Here is a 15748-nt window from a genome sequence, read left to right on the forward strand (position 1 = left end):
CAGTCTGCTTTGTCGGCAAATAAAGGTGCATATTCTGGGAACCATATTTCGTTAATAACACATCAGAAAATGTTGTAATGCTTGATTTCATTTAATAATGAAATTATCTATACTTCCACATGCTTGTTTTTTTAAGAACTTGAGAAATACTAAATTAATGACACCTCCAGTATGCTTTGTCGGCAAATAAAGTTGCATGTTCTGGGTACCATATTTCGTTAATAACACATCAGAAAATGTTGTAATGCTTGATTTCATTTAAGAATGAAATTATCTATACTTCCACATGCTTGTTTTTTTGAGAACTTGTGAAATACTAAATTAATGACACCTCCAGTATGCTTTGTCGGCACACAAAGCTGCATGGAGAGGCATATTCTGGGTACCATATTTCAATAATAACACATCAGAAAATGTTGTAATGCTTGATTTCGTTTAAGAATGAAATTATCTATACTTCCACATGCTTGTTTTTTTAAGAACTTGAGAAATACTAAAGTAATGACACCTCCAGTATGCTTTGTCGGCAAATAAAGCTGCATGTTCTGGGTACCATATTTCGTTAATAACACATCAGAAAATGTTGTAATGCAAGATTTCGTTTAAGAATGAAATGATCTATACCTCCACATGCTTGTTTTTTTGAGAACTTGTGAAATATTAAAGTAATGACACCTCCAGTATGCATCGTCGGCACACAAAGCTGCATGGAGAGGCATATTCTGGGTACCATATTTCAATAATAACACATCAGAAAATGTTGTAATGCTTGATTTCATTTAAGAATGAAATTATCTATACTTCCACATGCTTGTTTTTTTGAGAACTTGTGAAATACTTAAGTAATGACACCTCCGGTATGCTTTGTCGGCAAATAAAGTTGCATGTTCTGGGCACCATATTTTGTTAATAACACATCAGAAAATGTTGTAATGCAAGATTTCGTTTAAGAATGAAATGATCTATACCTCCACATGCTTGTTTTTTTGAGAACTTGTGAAATACTAAAGTAATGACACCTCCAGTATGCATCGTCGGCACACAAACTTGCATGGAGTGGCATATTCTGGGTACCATATTTCAACAATAATCAAGTATATATGTATATATATATGTGTGTGTGTGTGTGTGTGTGTGTGTGTGTATACATACACATCAGAAAATGTTGTAATGCAAGATTTTGTTTAAGAATGAAATTATCTAGACCTCTACGTATATATACGTGTATATATATATACGTAGAGGTCTAGATAATTTCATTCTTAAACAAAATCTTGCATTACAACATTTTCTGATGTGTATGTATACACACACACACACACATATATATTTATATATATATATATATTAGGGATGGGCAACGATTAATCGCATCAAAAATAAAAGTTTGTGTTTAAATAATATTTGTATGTGTACTGTGTATAATTATTTTGTATATATAAATACACACACATGCATACATTTAAGAAAAATGATTATATGTATATATTATGTTATTTATATATAAAATATTTAGATATATATAATATAAATGATGTATAAATATATACATGCGAATAGTTCTTAAATATATATATATATATATATATATGCATATGTGTGTATTTATATATACAAAATAATTAATTGTACACATATATAATATATTATTTAAACAAACTTTTATTTTGGATTCGATTATTCGTGATTAATCGTTGCCCATCCCTAATATATATATATATGTATACACATACACACATATACATATATATATATACATACATATATATATATATTAAAAATTATATATATATACAAATATATGTGTGTGTGTGTGTGTGTGTGTGTGTGTGTGTGTGTGTGTGTGTGTGTGTGTGGAAGAAATGGAACTTAAATACAAAATAAGTACTCTGGTTGAATTTACCAGGTAGCTTACACCATTTATAGAGCCAGACAAGATCATATTTTCAGGGATATTTATTTTCACTGTTAAATGAGAAATGCTGCCCGATCCACAGGCTCATAATTCACGTACAACTGTTCCTTTAAGAAATACTGCCAAAAACATCGAGGGGGAGGGGTTAACTACCATCCAACATTTTTAAGGTGGAACGAATAGTTCGACGAATAAGGAGCTGGCGAAAAAGGAGCTGGAGTCAGCCTCGTTGAGAACGATGAATGAGCGCGTGTGTGCGTGTGTGACCAAAAGGGGGAGACAGAGAAAAGAGAAAGAAGCCAGGATCGTTTCAATGGATGGTTATTTTTGACCAATATAAGCAGTGGCGCCTCCAGAAATTTTTCATAGGGGTGGCCAGATGGGGCCACTTAAAATCTTGGGGTGGCACACCAAAACTATAAACCATAATTTCAGAATTGTATTCTACTGTTGTAGTAACCCATACGGAAATGTAATATATGACATATCCCTATATCACTAGTGACGGCGTCATATATGTTAAATATAAGACAATATATTGCTATCACATATACATACCGGTATCTCTACATATATGTTGATATAGGTTTTTAACATATATAAATTTGCCATATTAAATGAGTATATTGACATATATTAATATGATGTATATGATTATTATTTATATAATACTGTATGTTTTGACCATATATGTCACCGATATGTTTAATTTATATATGCCAAACTATTTAACTATTTATTTCAAGTCTACAGATCAAGTCTACATATCCACATTTAATTTCAATTTATATCTCATTATCCACATTTTATTTCAATTTATATCTCATTATCCACATTTCATTTCAATTTCTATCTCATTTTCGAATCTTTTATAAATAAAATGTATTATTTATTATTATTTTACCTCTTCTTGACCAGCTCATAAAAACAAAACAAATATTACACAAATTCTATTTGAAAACTGATAATTATATATGTGACATGTATGTAAAAAAAAAACACTATTATACATACATCAAATATATGGGCTGGTTCTCTTACGTAGAGTTCTCTCGTACTGCGTCGAAGAACGCTACGGGAAAGATATTTCTTTGTCGAGATTGAAGCCTAAAATTAATCCTTAATTTTGTAATAATGTAAAACGCTTTTCTGAAGCATACAACCTAGGCGGAGCAATACAGCTCACCCATTGGCTGCTCTGCCAGAAAAGCACAGCCTATGCGAGGCCAGGACGCTGACCAATGAGGGCGCTTCGCGCCCTTCTGCGTCACCTCCCGCCCAAACAGGCGTGGCCTAGGCCTATAAATACGAGCATAGCTGTCTAACACGCCGATTTTCTAAAATTCAACGAAGCTGCACGCATCGCTGGATTGGATTCGAGCCGCCACAGCCGTTTGGAACAAGCACCTCAGCAGGACGCGCCTCTTACCTGAAGCCGCTGGTCTTCGCCGCCTTCAGCCGCCGTTCCCTGCTGCGCTTCTCCGGCGTGGAATATCCTTTACATTATGTGTGTGTGTTTTGTGTGTGTGTTCGCCGTCGCGACACACAGATTTTCCACCACTAAAAGAGCCGAGCGTCTTTTTCAAGATGCCTCGCACCTCCTGTGGCTCGTGTAGAGCCCCGCTCAGCGACAGGGACCACGTGCTGTGTTTCCTGCCTGTGAGTATCACGCAGCTTCAGCTCTCGTCGATGGCGGCTGCCATCGCTGTGATTTGATGCCTACGGTGACTCTGCGGACTCGCCTGGCGTTCATTTACTGAAGCTGCATCTTTTCCGCCTGCTGTAGTGCCGCGCCGTGAAAGCGCCGTGCTTAGCAGAGCCCGGAACCTCCCTTCACCACGAGGTGCTCGCCGCTGCTGCCGCCAGCTTCTCCGCCCGCTTCGCTGGACTCTATGATCGACGGACAAGGGCCGCTGTGTGCCGCCGCGTCCGTCATGAACGAGGAAGGTGAAGCCGCGTCTGTGGAGGAAGACTGCTTTTCTCTCCCGCTTCGGATGGGCGAGCTCCGAGGATCTCCCCTCCCCCGCCGCTCATGAGCGTCGACGGAGAAAGACCAGCATCGATGCGCTTACCGGCTGGATGGCTGTTTTTCTGCAGAGGAACGTACGTTACCGTCCTCACGACCCGCGCCCTTTTCTTCCTGAATTCACGAAGAAAGCGCGGAGTCCCGGAAAGCCCCGTCTTTAGCCAGGATGCGCACTTCTGCTTCGAGGAAAGCTACAGTGTTAAAATCCCGCCGCGGCCGGATTTCACTAAAATGTCTCGCTCGCACAGTCCCAACATTCGCGACCGTGCCAGTGTATTTTGCAGTCACCAAATCAGCATCAATGCTCGTTTGCCTGCACACAAACGCCGTTTTCACGACGCCCCAGGTAAATCTGAAAATGTATTTTCTGGTGTCCCGGCCACGGCCGATGGTGTAATGTGTGTATCCGTAATGCCCACGACTCAGTGCCCATTCATACACACAAGCACAGCCCTGCACAATACAGGGCTTGCACACATAAAATCGACTCGTGTCGGTTGTGCTTCACATGTAAGTTAGTGAACGTGCCCGCTTTTCAGTGCCCACAATCACTACACACTGCATGTCCCGTGGTTTCTGTAAAAACGAAACGAATGCACGGTCAGTCGGTTCTGATAGACAGTACTCTCTGTGCTACACGGTGTCCCGGCCACAGCCGATGATGTAATGTGTGTAACTGCAATGCCCACGACCTAGTGCCCATTCATACACACAAGCACAGCCCCACACAATACAGGGCTTGCACACATAAAATCGACTCAATGTCGATTGTGCACTATATGTAGTGAGCGTGCCCGCTTTCAAGTGCCCACAATCACTACAAGCTACATGTCAACATGGTTTCTACGGAGCTCGCACCGCGTGCTCTCTCTCTCTCTCTCTCAGCTGAGAGAGCTGAGCGCGCGCGCGGGCTGCCCGTTTGATAAGCGCGCCCCCGCATCACGCCATGTTACAGCACACGACTGCTCTCGTGTCGCCGCCATTTCGCGACCAGAGCCCGGTTTTTCAACCCGTGCAAGCACAGCCCCGTACAACACAGGGTCTGCACACATAAAAACGACTCAGGTCGTTTGTACTTTACATGTAGTGAGCGTGCCCACTGTCCAGTGCCCACAACCACTACACACTGCACGTTCCGCGGTTTTTCTGTAAAAACGAAACCAACGGACGATCAGTCAGTTCACAAACACAGTATTCCCGGTGTTATAAATGTGCCCGCTACCGCGCGCCCACATTTATTCACAAATATACGAGCCCTACGGGCAGCCCCGTTCAACACAGGGTTTGCACACTTAAAATCGACTCAGATCGATTGTGCTTTACATGTAGTAAGCGTGTCCACTGCCAAGTGCCCACAACCACTACACACTGCACGTTCCGCGGTTTCTGTATAAACGAAACTAACGAACGGTCAGTCAGTACACAAACACAGTGTCCCCGGTGTTATAAATGTGCCCGCCACCAAGCGCCCACGTTTATTCACAAGCATAACGAGCCCTACGGGACTCGTCCCGCGCGCTCTCTCTCGACACAGAGAGCCGAGCGCGCGCGGGATGCATACTGTGTTAAACATGCCCCCCCGCCTCACACGCCACGGCGTCCATGTTACAGCACACGGTTGCTCTCGTGTCGCCGCCATTTCGCGACCAGGGCCCAGATTACATTCAACCCCTAGTCACACGTGCAGATGCATGGGAAGGACTTCCCGGGGTCTCAGAATGGGTGCTAGAGACTATAAAAAGAGGCTATTCGCTACAGTTTCATCGACGCCCTCCCCGTTTCACGGGAAAAGTCGAAACCACGGTAAAAACAGAAGTAGCACATCTACTTCGAGCCGAAATAGCGAAGCTATTGAGCAAAGGGGCCATAGAGCCTTTATCTCAAGCTCAGAGCGAAGGGGGTCTGTACAGCAGATATTTCCTGGTACCGAAGAAAGACGGGGGTCTCAGACCCATTTTAGATCTAAGGCGTCTGAACAAAACGCTAACAAAGCGGAAGTTCAGAATGCTCACGACCAGAAGTATCCTCGCGCAAATTCGCCGAGGAGACTGGTTTATGGCAATAGATCTGAAAGACGCGTATTTTCACATACAAATTGCGTCACGTCACAGGCGAATTTTGAGATTCGCCTTCGAGGGCCGGGCATATCAGTACACAGTCCTGCCATTCGGCCTATCCCTAGCACCTCGTACATTTACAGTGTGCATGGACGCGGCGCTGGCACCCCTGAGACTCCGGGGCGTTCGAATTCTGAACTATTTGGACGATTGGCTAATTCTGGCTCAATCGCCGTCAGAACTCGCTCACCACAAGACACTAATACTCGATCACCTCGAGTGCTTAGGTCTGAGAGTCAATTGGGAGAAAAGTTCACTGTTTCCCAGTCAAAGCTGTCTATGACAGCACAGCTGTCATCACAGCGCAGGCGAAATACCCTGCAAATGGCGAAATCCTTCCTCAGCGGCCACATAGTGCCACTCAGGAGATTTCAGAAAATGCTGGGCCTCATGGCCTCAGCCTCAACAGTGCTGCAGTTGGGCCTGCTGCGCATGCGCCCACTACAGTTCTGGTTGAGAGCGCGCGTACCGCGCCGAGCATGGCTACACGGTCGCTATCGCCTCAAGGTCACTCAGGAATGCATTTCAGCCCTGACACCATGGAGAGCGTCAGACTGGTACCGGTCAGGTGTAAGCCTGGGGACTTCCTCGAGCCTGAAGGTGGTGTCCACGGACGCGTCCACCTCAGGCTGGGGAGCACTGCTCGACGGCAGTCCGCTCTTTGGCCAGTGGTCAGAGCGAGCCGAACTACCGCACATAAACTGCCTGGAAATGATGGCAGTGGACTTTGCGCTGAGGCGCTTCTGTCCCCGGATAAAAGGACACCACGTCCTGGTCCGCTCGGACAACATGTCGGTAGTAGCCTACATAAACCGCCAGGGTGGCGTGAGATCCCGGAACCTATTCAGGTTAGCGGAACGCATACTGGTGTGGGCCCAGCACAACATGCGCTCGTTAAGAGCAATGCACGTGCCAGGCCACTTGAACGTAGGCCCGGACAGACTCTCACGGAACAACGTTCCCACGGGAGAGTGGTCCCTACACACACAGACAGTGCGTCTGCTGTGGAAAAGGTTCGGCAGAGCGGAAATAGACCTGTTTGCAAACCAGGAAAACGCTCACTGCCCAGAATTCTTTTCGAAGAGCACGAACGCGCTGGCCAGAGTCTGGCCCCGCCGTCCGCTCTATGTTTTTCCTCCTGTCTCACTCCTGCCTCAAGTGCTGGAGCGTATCAAGGAGAGCGGATGCTCAGTACTACTGGTTGCTCCATACTGGACGAATCAGACCTGGTTCCCAGCTTTGATGCGACTGAAAAGTACTGCCCCGTGGCCGATTCCAGTGAGGAGAGACCTCCTCTCACAGGCCAAGGGCGCGATTCTGCATCCTCACCCCGAGCTTTGGTCCCTACACGTATGGGCCATAAACGGGTACCCGCTAACCTCCCAAGAGGAGTGTTAGACACGATCGAGCAAGCTAGGGCTCCGTCTACTAGACGGCTCTACGCTTCCAAATGGTCGGTGTTCTCTGGATGGTGTTCAGATCAAGGTCTGTCACCACTTCAGTGTGGAGAACCGGAGATTCTCTCCTTCTTGCAAGAGCTATTGGATAAGGGAAGAACCCCATCCACGCTCAAAGTCTATGTGGCTGCCATATCAGCGTTCGTTAATCCAACGCTTGGCCGTTCACTAGGCAGGAACGACCTGGTGGTCCGCTTCCTTAGAGGCGCCAGGAGGTTAAACCCTCCAAGGCCCCCCCTCAGTCCCCGTTTGGGACCTTTCTACAGTGTTGAACGCTATGAAAGGGGCCCCTTTCGAGCCTATTCACTCAGTTGACATGAAACACCTGTCTTTCAAGACCGTGTTTCTTTTGGCTCTCGCTTCAGTGAAGCGTGTGGGAGACTTGCAAGCGCTCTCAGTGAGAGCTTCTTGTATGGAGTTCGGGCCAAACGACTCTGTAGTCGTATTGAAACCGAAGCATGGGTACGTGCCTAAGTCCCTCAACACACCGTTCAGGGCTCAGGTCATCTCCCTGTCGGCCCTGCCGGCCTCAGAGGACGGAAATGGCTCCCTTTGCCCGGTCAGGGCATTAAGAGCTTACGTGTCCCGCTCCGCTGTTTTTCGACAGACGGAGCAGCTCTTTGTTTCGTTCAGCGGACGCTCCAAGGGGCGAGCCGCGACGAAACAGAGTCTGTCTCGATGGGTAGTGGACGCCATTGCGCTAGCCTACGCATTTAGAGGTTTGGAATGCCCTTTGGGCATCAGAGCACATTCCACGAGAGGCATGGCCTCTTCATGGGCTTGGTATAGCGGAATCTCGTTACAAGATATCTGTATGGCGGCAGGCTGGGCCTCCCCGTCTACATTTATTAGGTTCTATAACCTAGAGGTTCCTGCGTTGCAGGCTAAACTGCTCTCGGTCTAGAAGACTATGTATTAGTGTCCTGCCCCGCGCTGCGGCCCAGGTCACTTCAATGTTAATATGTATAAGTGTTCCTGCCCCGCGATGCGGCCCAGGTCACTTCAATGTTTAATGTGTATAAGTGTTTCCTGCCCCGCGCTGCGGCCCAGGTCACTTCAATGTTTAAGCATCACTCACTGACAATGTGTCCTATGAGCATGCTATTACCCCTCATATATATCTATATTTACATATATATGCTGTTATGCCTTAAGAGGCACTACTATAAAGGGATGATGCTAATTTAGCCGCTCTCCCTATACTTCTTGGGGTAGGCACTTGTATACCAGGGCGCGCGCGCCCTTAGGTGTCTGTGTCGGTCCAAGAGCACGCACGGCGTTTTACATGGGGTTCCCGTAGCGTTCTTCGACGCAGTACGAGAGAACTCTACGTAAGAGAACGTACTCGGTTACTAACGTAACCTCGGTTCTCTCTAGAAGAGGGAACGAGTACTGCGTCTCATGGCCGTGCGTGTCCGCGCTGCGTCACTTCATTGACGAAAATCGGCGTGTTAGACAGCTATGCTCGTATTTATAGGCCTAGGCCACGCCTGTTTGGGCGGGAGGTGACACAGAAGGGCGCGAAGCGCCCTCATTGGTCAGCGTCCTGGCCTCGCATAGGCTGTGCTTTTCTGGCAGAGCAGCCAATGGGTGAGCTGTATTGCTCCGCCTAGGTTGTATGCTTCAGAAAAGCGTTTTACATTATTACAAAATTAAGGATTAATTTTAGGCTTCAATCTCGACAAAGAAATATCTTTCCCGTAGCGTTCTTCGACGCAGTACTCGTTCCCTCTTCTAGAGAGAACCGAGGTTACGTTAGTAACCGAGTACGTTTTATATGTCAATTGTTCCATTTTCTAATAGGTTTTATATATGGGCATATATATGGGTATATATATTTTATATATGTGGATATATTTCATATATGTATATTTCATATACCTAGCTATGTACATATATTACATTTCCGTATGGGTAAACCGGCCTGAAGAAAACTATCAGAAAGACTTAAGGAAACTCCTACTGATATACTTTGGTTTATTGTGTTATATTTAACGGACATTGCATCACTTTGCATGAATTTCTTAAATGAAATAAACAGAGTTCACAAGCAGGTTAATAATAATACACACTCCATTTCATCATTGCAAATAACACATAGCCTATGACTCGACTGACAAAACTAGGAACTAACAGACACATGAAGTAAACTTGTGTGTAGTTTATAAAGTCCAACCTTGCACTTGTTGAAAACAATCTAAACTCTGTTTTTATGACGCAGCTCTTATTGATGCGACTTCCCAGCAGCGAGAGATGTGAGACTCTGCTGGTGGTGACGTAGCTCCGCCCGCAATATCACGCACACAAATGCCAGTGATGCAACAGCCAATGTCGAGTTTTCCCAATTAATGCATGAATTTAACAGCATTATTTAAACTCCGTTACACATATACATGCACCAGCTAACGACGTTAGCTAGGTAACTCTTGTCAAAACATGTCAAAGACGCATCAAAAAGCTGTTGTAACAGTATACTGTAACCATTTGGCACTTAAAAAGCAAGTCACGACACATAATTCCCCGTCTTCTTTTACTAAAGAATATGTTTTACTTATTTACTTACCGGTAGTCTTCGTCTTCTTTCTTAACTTCTTTTAAAATTGTTGACCGACGGGCACGCGCTGAGCTGTTGCTGTCTGAGCGCGCAACAGCGGCATGTACGGAGGGGCGGGGGAGGGGCGGGCTACTGTGTGCGATCGAAAGTCTAGATCAGCTTGCCTGCCTGGCTGTGCATTAGGGATGAAATGCATAACTGATGCTACTAAATTTTTTACTGGCCATTGGGGTGGCCAGTGGGGTGGCCAGGAGTCGGCCAGGGGTGGCCACCCCCTGGTGGCGCCATTGAATATGAGCTCGGATCACAGAGGCCCATCAATCATTAAAAAAAAAACCCCTGACCTAATTTTAAGAAAACAAATTGACAAAGATTGAATCCAATATTTGTTGATAGCCTAATATAGCTCAACAAGAGATTTATAATCTATTTCTGTAGTATTTTTACTCTAAGTGAGCAAAGTCTGTAAGTTTTAGTCTAATGAGAAACTAACATTTTCAGGAAAAAGAAAATCATCTCTGGGTCAAAATGACAGGAACACAACATAAGGATTAATTAGCGTAAGACAAAAACATGTTTTGAAAAAAGGTTTTATGATGTATTGAAGTTATAGTGTACCTTTGAATGCTTCATAATGTACGGTATTTAAAAAGAAAACATTCAGGTATAGTGCTGAATTCATTTATTTGATGAACAGCTTTTGACATTAGTATATCACTCCATGAAATTGCATTGATGAACATATTAAATAATTACAGCTACAGGAACTACAAACTCTCTGGTCCTTCAGTAAGAGACATCCCCCCAAAAAAACTCAATCTGTCGTCTGAACAAGTTGAAGGAGAAGCAAACATATGAGATGTTGAACTGATCTGCATTACTACAGCAACTATTAATGTCTGTATAAGCTGTCTTTATACAAGCATGAGAGCAGGCTGATCATGACACTACAATGAGCATCAGACTGTGGACTGGCTGTTGTCATGTGAATGTGTTTTAATTTTTTACAAACCATTTAGAACTCAGAGCTGAGGAAAGACTGAAGCAGGGCTGTTGGATCAGTGTGACAAGAATTTTTAAGATGTGCAAATTAATGTTTTAAGAGAAATTCAATTGAAAATTAATATTATGGGTTTATACTTCACACATAAAGCAAATTAATAGAATATGAAACTTGACAAAGAAACAACGTTTACATTGACATTTCGTCCACTCAGAGGTAAGGCTTCATCTAAAATATGACAGTAAAGAGAACCATGAACAAACACATCAACATTCAATGATTTTTTACATTTTCATTTGTGTTCCAGTAAAGTTTTATCCTTTTCCTTTTAAAGTGATATGCATTTTTATCAAATTGCATTTGCAAATCTTCCACATTTTTATTTGTGTTCCATTAGAACTGAACAAATAGCAATAAAATAAAATAAAAGAGCTCAAAAAGGTCACATACACACAATGGTCCCATGATCATAAAACTCCTGAATGATTCTGTGCACTGAGGCTGAATGCTGAACTTGATACAATGCAGGAAAAAAAAAGCAGTGCAATACAAAAACAACAATTGATCGCTGGTATCTGTTGCTTTCCAGTAAAACATTTTTTTTTTCAAATTTCTTTAAATTATCCAAAATAAAAAAAATTGATGTCTTAAAAAATAGTCTGATTTTCAGAGAACATACTGTATGTCGAATTAAGTTTACTTTTCCCCAAATAGCATTTGTAATACATTTTAACAAATGCTTATATGTATATATATATATATATATATATATATATATATATATATATATATACATAAACAATTTGCCAATAAGGTATGAGAAATACCTTTTATTCAGGATATATAAAAAAAAACATTAAAAAAAAAATCGAGAACAACACAAAAATACTTGTTTACGGAAATTAGCTTTGCACTGTAATGTCTGCATGCATGCACTCTCTCTCTCTCTATCACACACACACACACACACACACACTCTCTCTCTCTCTCTCTCTCTTTCACTCACACACACACTCTCTCTCTCTCTATCACACACACACTCTCTCTCTCTCTATCTCACACACACACACACACACACACACACACACACACACACACACACACACACACACACACACACACACACACACACACACACACACACACACACACACACACACACACACACACACACACACACACACACACACACAAGCAGCTGAGACTGATAGAATGATGCAGAAGCTTTGCGTGATACAGGAAGGACTGTAACTACAGTAAAGGCATGGCATGATATAATCCCAGCTCACTACAGTGAAATGACATCAGATTCTCTATTTAGATCCAAAGCTGTGTTAATGGCCAATAACACATTGAACTAGTGTGGAAGATTTCAAAGCTGAAACCCATGCAGTACAGAGCAGAAACAAAGTATCAACATGTATCATTTTCTGACCCCAAAACACTGAAATAATGTAATGTAATATAATAGAATTGTGTGTGTGTGTGTGTGTGTGCGTGTGTCTGCAGTTCAAAACAAACAGCTTTTCAATAAGAGCTGCCTGACACATTCAAGATAATACTGATATCCTGCCAGACATGACCACAAAGGACAAACGAGCAAAACAAAACAACTAAAAAAATAATAAAAAATGTGTCCATATATATTAACTCATCCAACAGCACATGCCAGAAAAAACAACAGCTGTTTCTAACTTTTAAAGACGCATAATACTGAAATAAATAACAGCAGGTTTTTGATAAACATCGTCATGTCTTGAGAGTCAGTAGTTTGGGGTTTCTTTAGTTCTGCAAACGATATCCAGTGTGTTTTTGGGCATACAAGACGCCTTTGTGAATCTCATGAAAAATATCATGACGTTTTCTTATTTGTCTTATTTCACACACACACAAAAAAGAAAATCAAAAGAAACAAATATTGTATATTACTGTATAAATACAGTATACTAACAATAAGATGTTTTGCCTATTTAAGCTTATTTATCCAACACATTCTCAGTACTGTACTGCAAAATAATAAATTATGATATTTATATTGTAAAGTACACAAGTATAGATCATGATCATGTACTGAATATATGCTGATTTGAATAAAATACATTTGTTGAGATAGGATGATATTTTATTACATTGCTGTATGCAAGTTCATATATATATATATATATATATATATATATATATATATATATATATATATATATCATATATTGAACTTACAGACATTCTATACAGTATATAATGATACTTTTTTTGGGAAATATGTTTGTCATAAAAAAAAAAACAATCATAATGTTCCTAAAATTGGCTCCTAAATTTCTTTGTGCAAATCTATTTAGTAATTTATTTCATTTGATATTTCCCCGGGACATTTCTTCATGAGATTCACGCACGTACAGAACGGTGGAGGGCCCGAGGGCATCTGAAACCTTGTTAAACCTCATCCAGGAGTCTAGATCCCGCCTGAGCTAACTCTAGCTCTGATAAAAAAACCTGTAAAACAAGGACCTCAGGCTCTTGATATGTACGATGCTGACAGAGCAGGTCAGTATGACGCAAACCCAAACAATCCCATCATGCACTGGGTCTGGACTGTACCATCTCTTTGGAAATGATTCCTGAAGATCAGAGATGTAAACTTGAGGAAGCTCTCGAGGAAGAGATCAGCTCGAGGACTGTGTATGGATTCTTTTCACCAGTTTTCACCAGACATGACTACCTATCAGCTAATCACCACACGCTACTAACCAATAATAATCTACGCTAATGAAGTCAGCTGAGCTCCAAGGTCTAGGTTATTTATCTGATATGGATGAGAGCAGAGGACTACAGTATGTTCCACAACTGGATATCCAGGTTAGCTAGCATCTGAGAGAAAATAAATAAATCTGATAGGGTGAAGCAATAAATAAAATATCCTAGCATCATACACTTTCATAGATATTTATATATGTATAAGATTATACAGCCCCGGGAAACATATTCTGGTTGTGACAGTGGTCTGAAAAGGCATTAGTGTTAGAATGAGTTATTTTATAAGCAAAACATCTCTGGAATATTCCAGGTGAATCTCACAAAAAAATATCCAGGTTCCACAATCAAAAGAATTAAGTAAATTAAGCCTATTTTTTTTTTTTTAAACATTGTTTTGTATTAAATATAAATTTAATACAAAAATTATATAAATTATATATAATTTTGTTGTTGTTGTTGTATTGTGACTGTTGTCATGGATATTTCTGCCCATATTCAGTTTTGAGCATTTCTGTTATTCACATTATACTCAATGTTTCTCATCAATAATATCATTTCTTTTTTTTTTTCTTCATTCCAGTGAGTTCCAATTTTTTATTTGATTCAGCATATGCCAGCAAATACTGTACTATGTAAATAATATTATTTGTTTTTGCAATAATAAGATTTTTTTTTTTTTTTTGCAATAAAGCAATTTGGGGAGGGGAAGTGCTTAATTATCATTAAAATAGCGTCACAATGTCCAAAAACTTAATGGTATAAAGATGGGCTTAATTTTCTTTAAGTAAAACAGGTTTTTGCAAGATTCACCCTTTTAAGGAATAAACAAAAGTAATGAAGAAGAGCAAAAAGAGGGATTGGTGACATGGTCTAAATTGCATTCTCTTTAATTATGTGGCTTATTTACCTATAACAATTATTTATTTATTTCTATATTTTGGCTCCCTGTTCCTGCCTGTGATTGGCTGAGGTGAGGTGATTGACAGGTCTACACGCGAGTGAGGAAGGCCAGATTGAGGCTGCCGGGGATCTGAATGGTTTCCAGGGCCAGAGAGGAGGGGTTAAAGGGGAAGGTCACGGGGTAGATGACTTTGGTGTCCATCAGCAGCTGAGGCGACTCCTTTCGATCCCGTAAACGCGTCTGTCAGAGGAAACACACGAGTTGAAGCATTCAAAATCAATACATTGATAAAAAGACTTAAATAGCAACTTAAAGTTGAATTTTTAAAACATACCTGTATTGTTCTTATGAACAATACTGACACCCGTTCTTCAAATGCATTGACAGGCGTATACAAGTTCAGCACCTTCACGATCTGGATAGAAAATAAGAAATGATGAGGGTGTGTGTGTGTGTGTGTGTGTGTGTGTGTGTGTGTGTGTGTGTGAGGTTGTGGTGAGCAAAAAACATGAAGAAAAAAAATTGAGCAGTTGCATGACCAAACAAATCCAGAAGTAGGCCTCCAAAAAGAACAAAAGATTGTTTTGGTCAGTCAACCATGTACAACCAAAACATTTTAAAAACTACGGAACCCCTAAAGGGACATGGTGACGGAAAGAAATATAAGATAGGAAGAAGTATTCAGTATAATCTGTGTTATTCTGACACATGTAAAAAAATCACTATTTTGGAAACATTACCACAGTAAAGCAGGACAAAATTAATAAATACACATTCGGCAATACAAGCATGAATATTACACTGCAAAAAATGCTTTGCTTACACAGTATTTTTGTCTTGTTTCCAGTAGAAATATCTTAAAATTCTTAAATCAAGAAGCATTTACTGGACAAGTAAAATTACATAAGAAATTATATATTTTTTTCTGATTTTTTTTTAAAAGTTTTTGCTTAATAAAACAAGACACACACACACACACACACACACACACACACACACACACACACACACACACACACACACA

At 41.6% G+C, this 15748-nt stretch overlaps 1 protein-coding gene across 4 annotated transcripts in view; it reads right to left on the reverse strand.

The window, feature by feature from the left end:
• Positions 1 to 14395: 14395 nt before the first annotated feature.
• Positions 14396 to 15748, reverse strand: part of myo5aa (myosin VAa) — an 80672-nt gene continuing 79319 nt past the window's right edge. For all 4 annotated transcript variants that reach the window (XM_079621651.1, XM_079621649.1, XM_079621648.1 and 1 more), the window contains 2 exons: positions 15059 to 15139; positions 14396 to 14964 (listed from right to left, as the gene is read on the reverse strand). In XM_079621651.1, coding sequence (XP_079477777.1) covers positions 14812 to 14964; positions 15059 to 15139 — 234 coding nt within the window. In that variant the 3' untranslated portion in view covers positions 14396 to 14811. The remainder of the gene's footprint in view (positions 14965 to 15058; positions 15140 to 15748) is intronic.

Source organism: Phoxinus phoxinus (genome assembly GCF_949152265.1).
Source record: "Phoxinus phoxinus genome assembly, chromosome: 8".
Classification (NCBI taxonomy): Eukaryota; Metazoa; Chordata; class Actinopteri; order Cypriniformes; family Leuciscidae; genus Phoxinus; species Phoxinus phoxinus.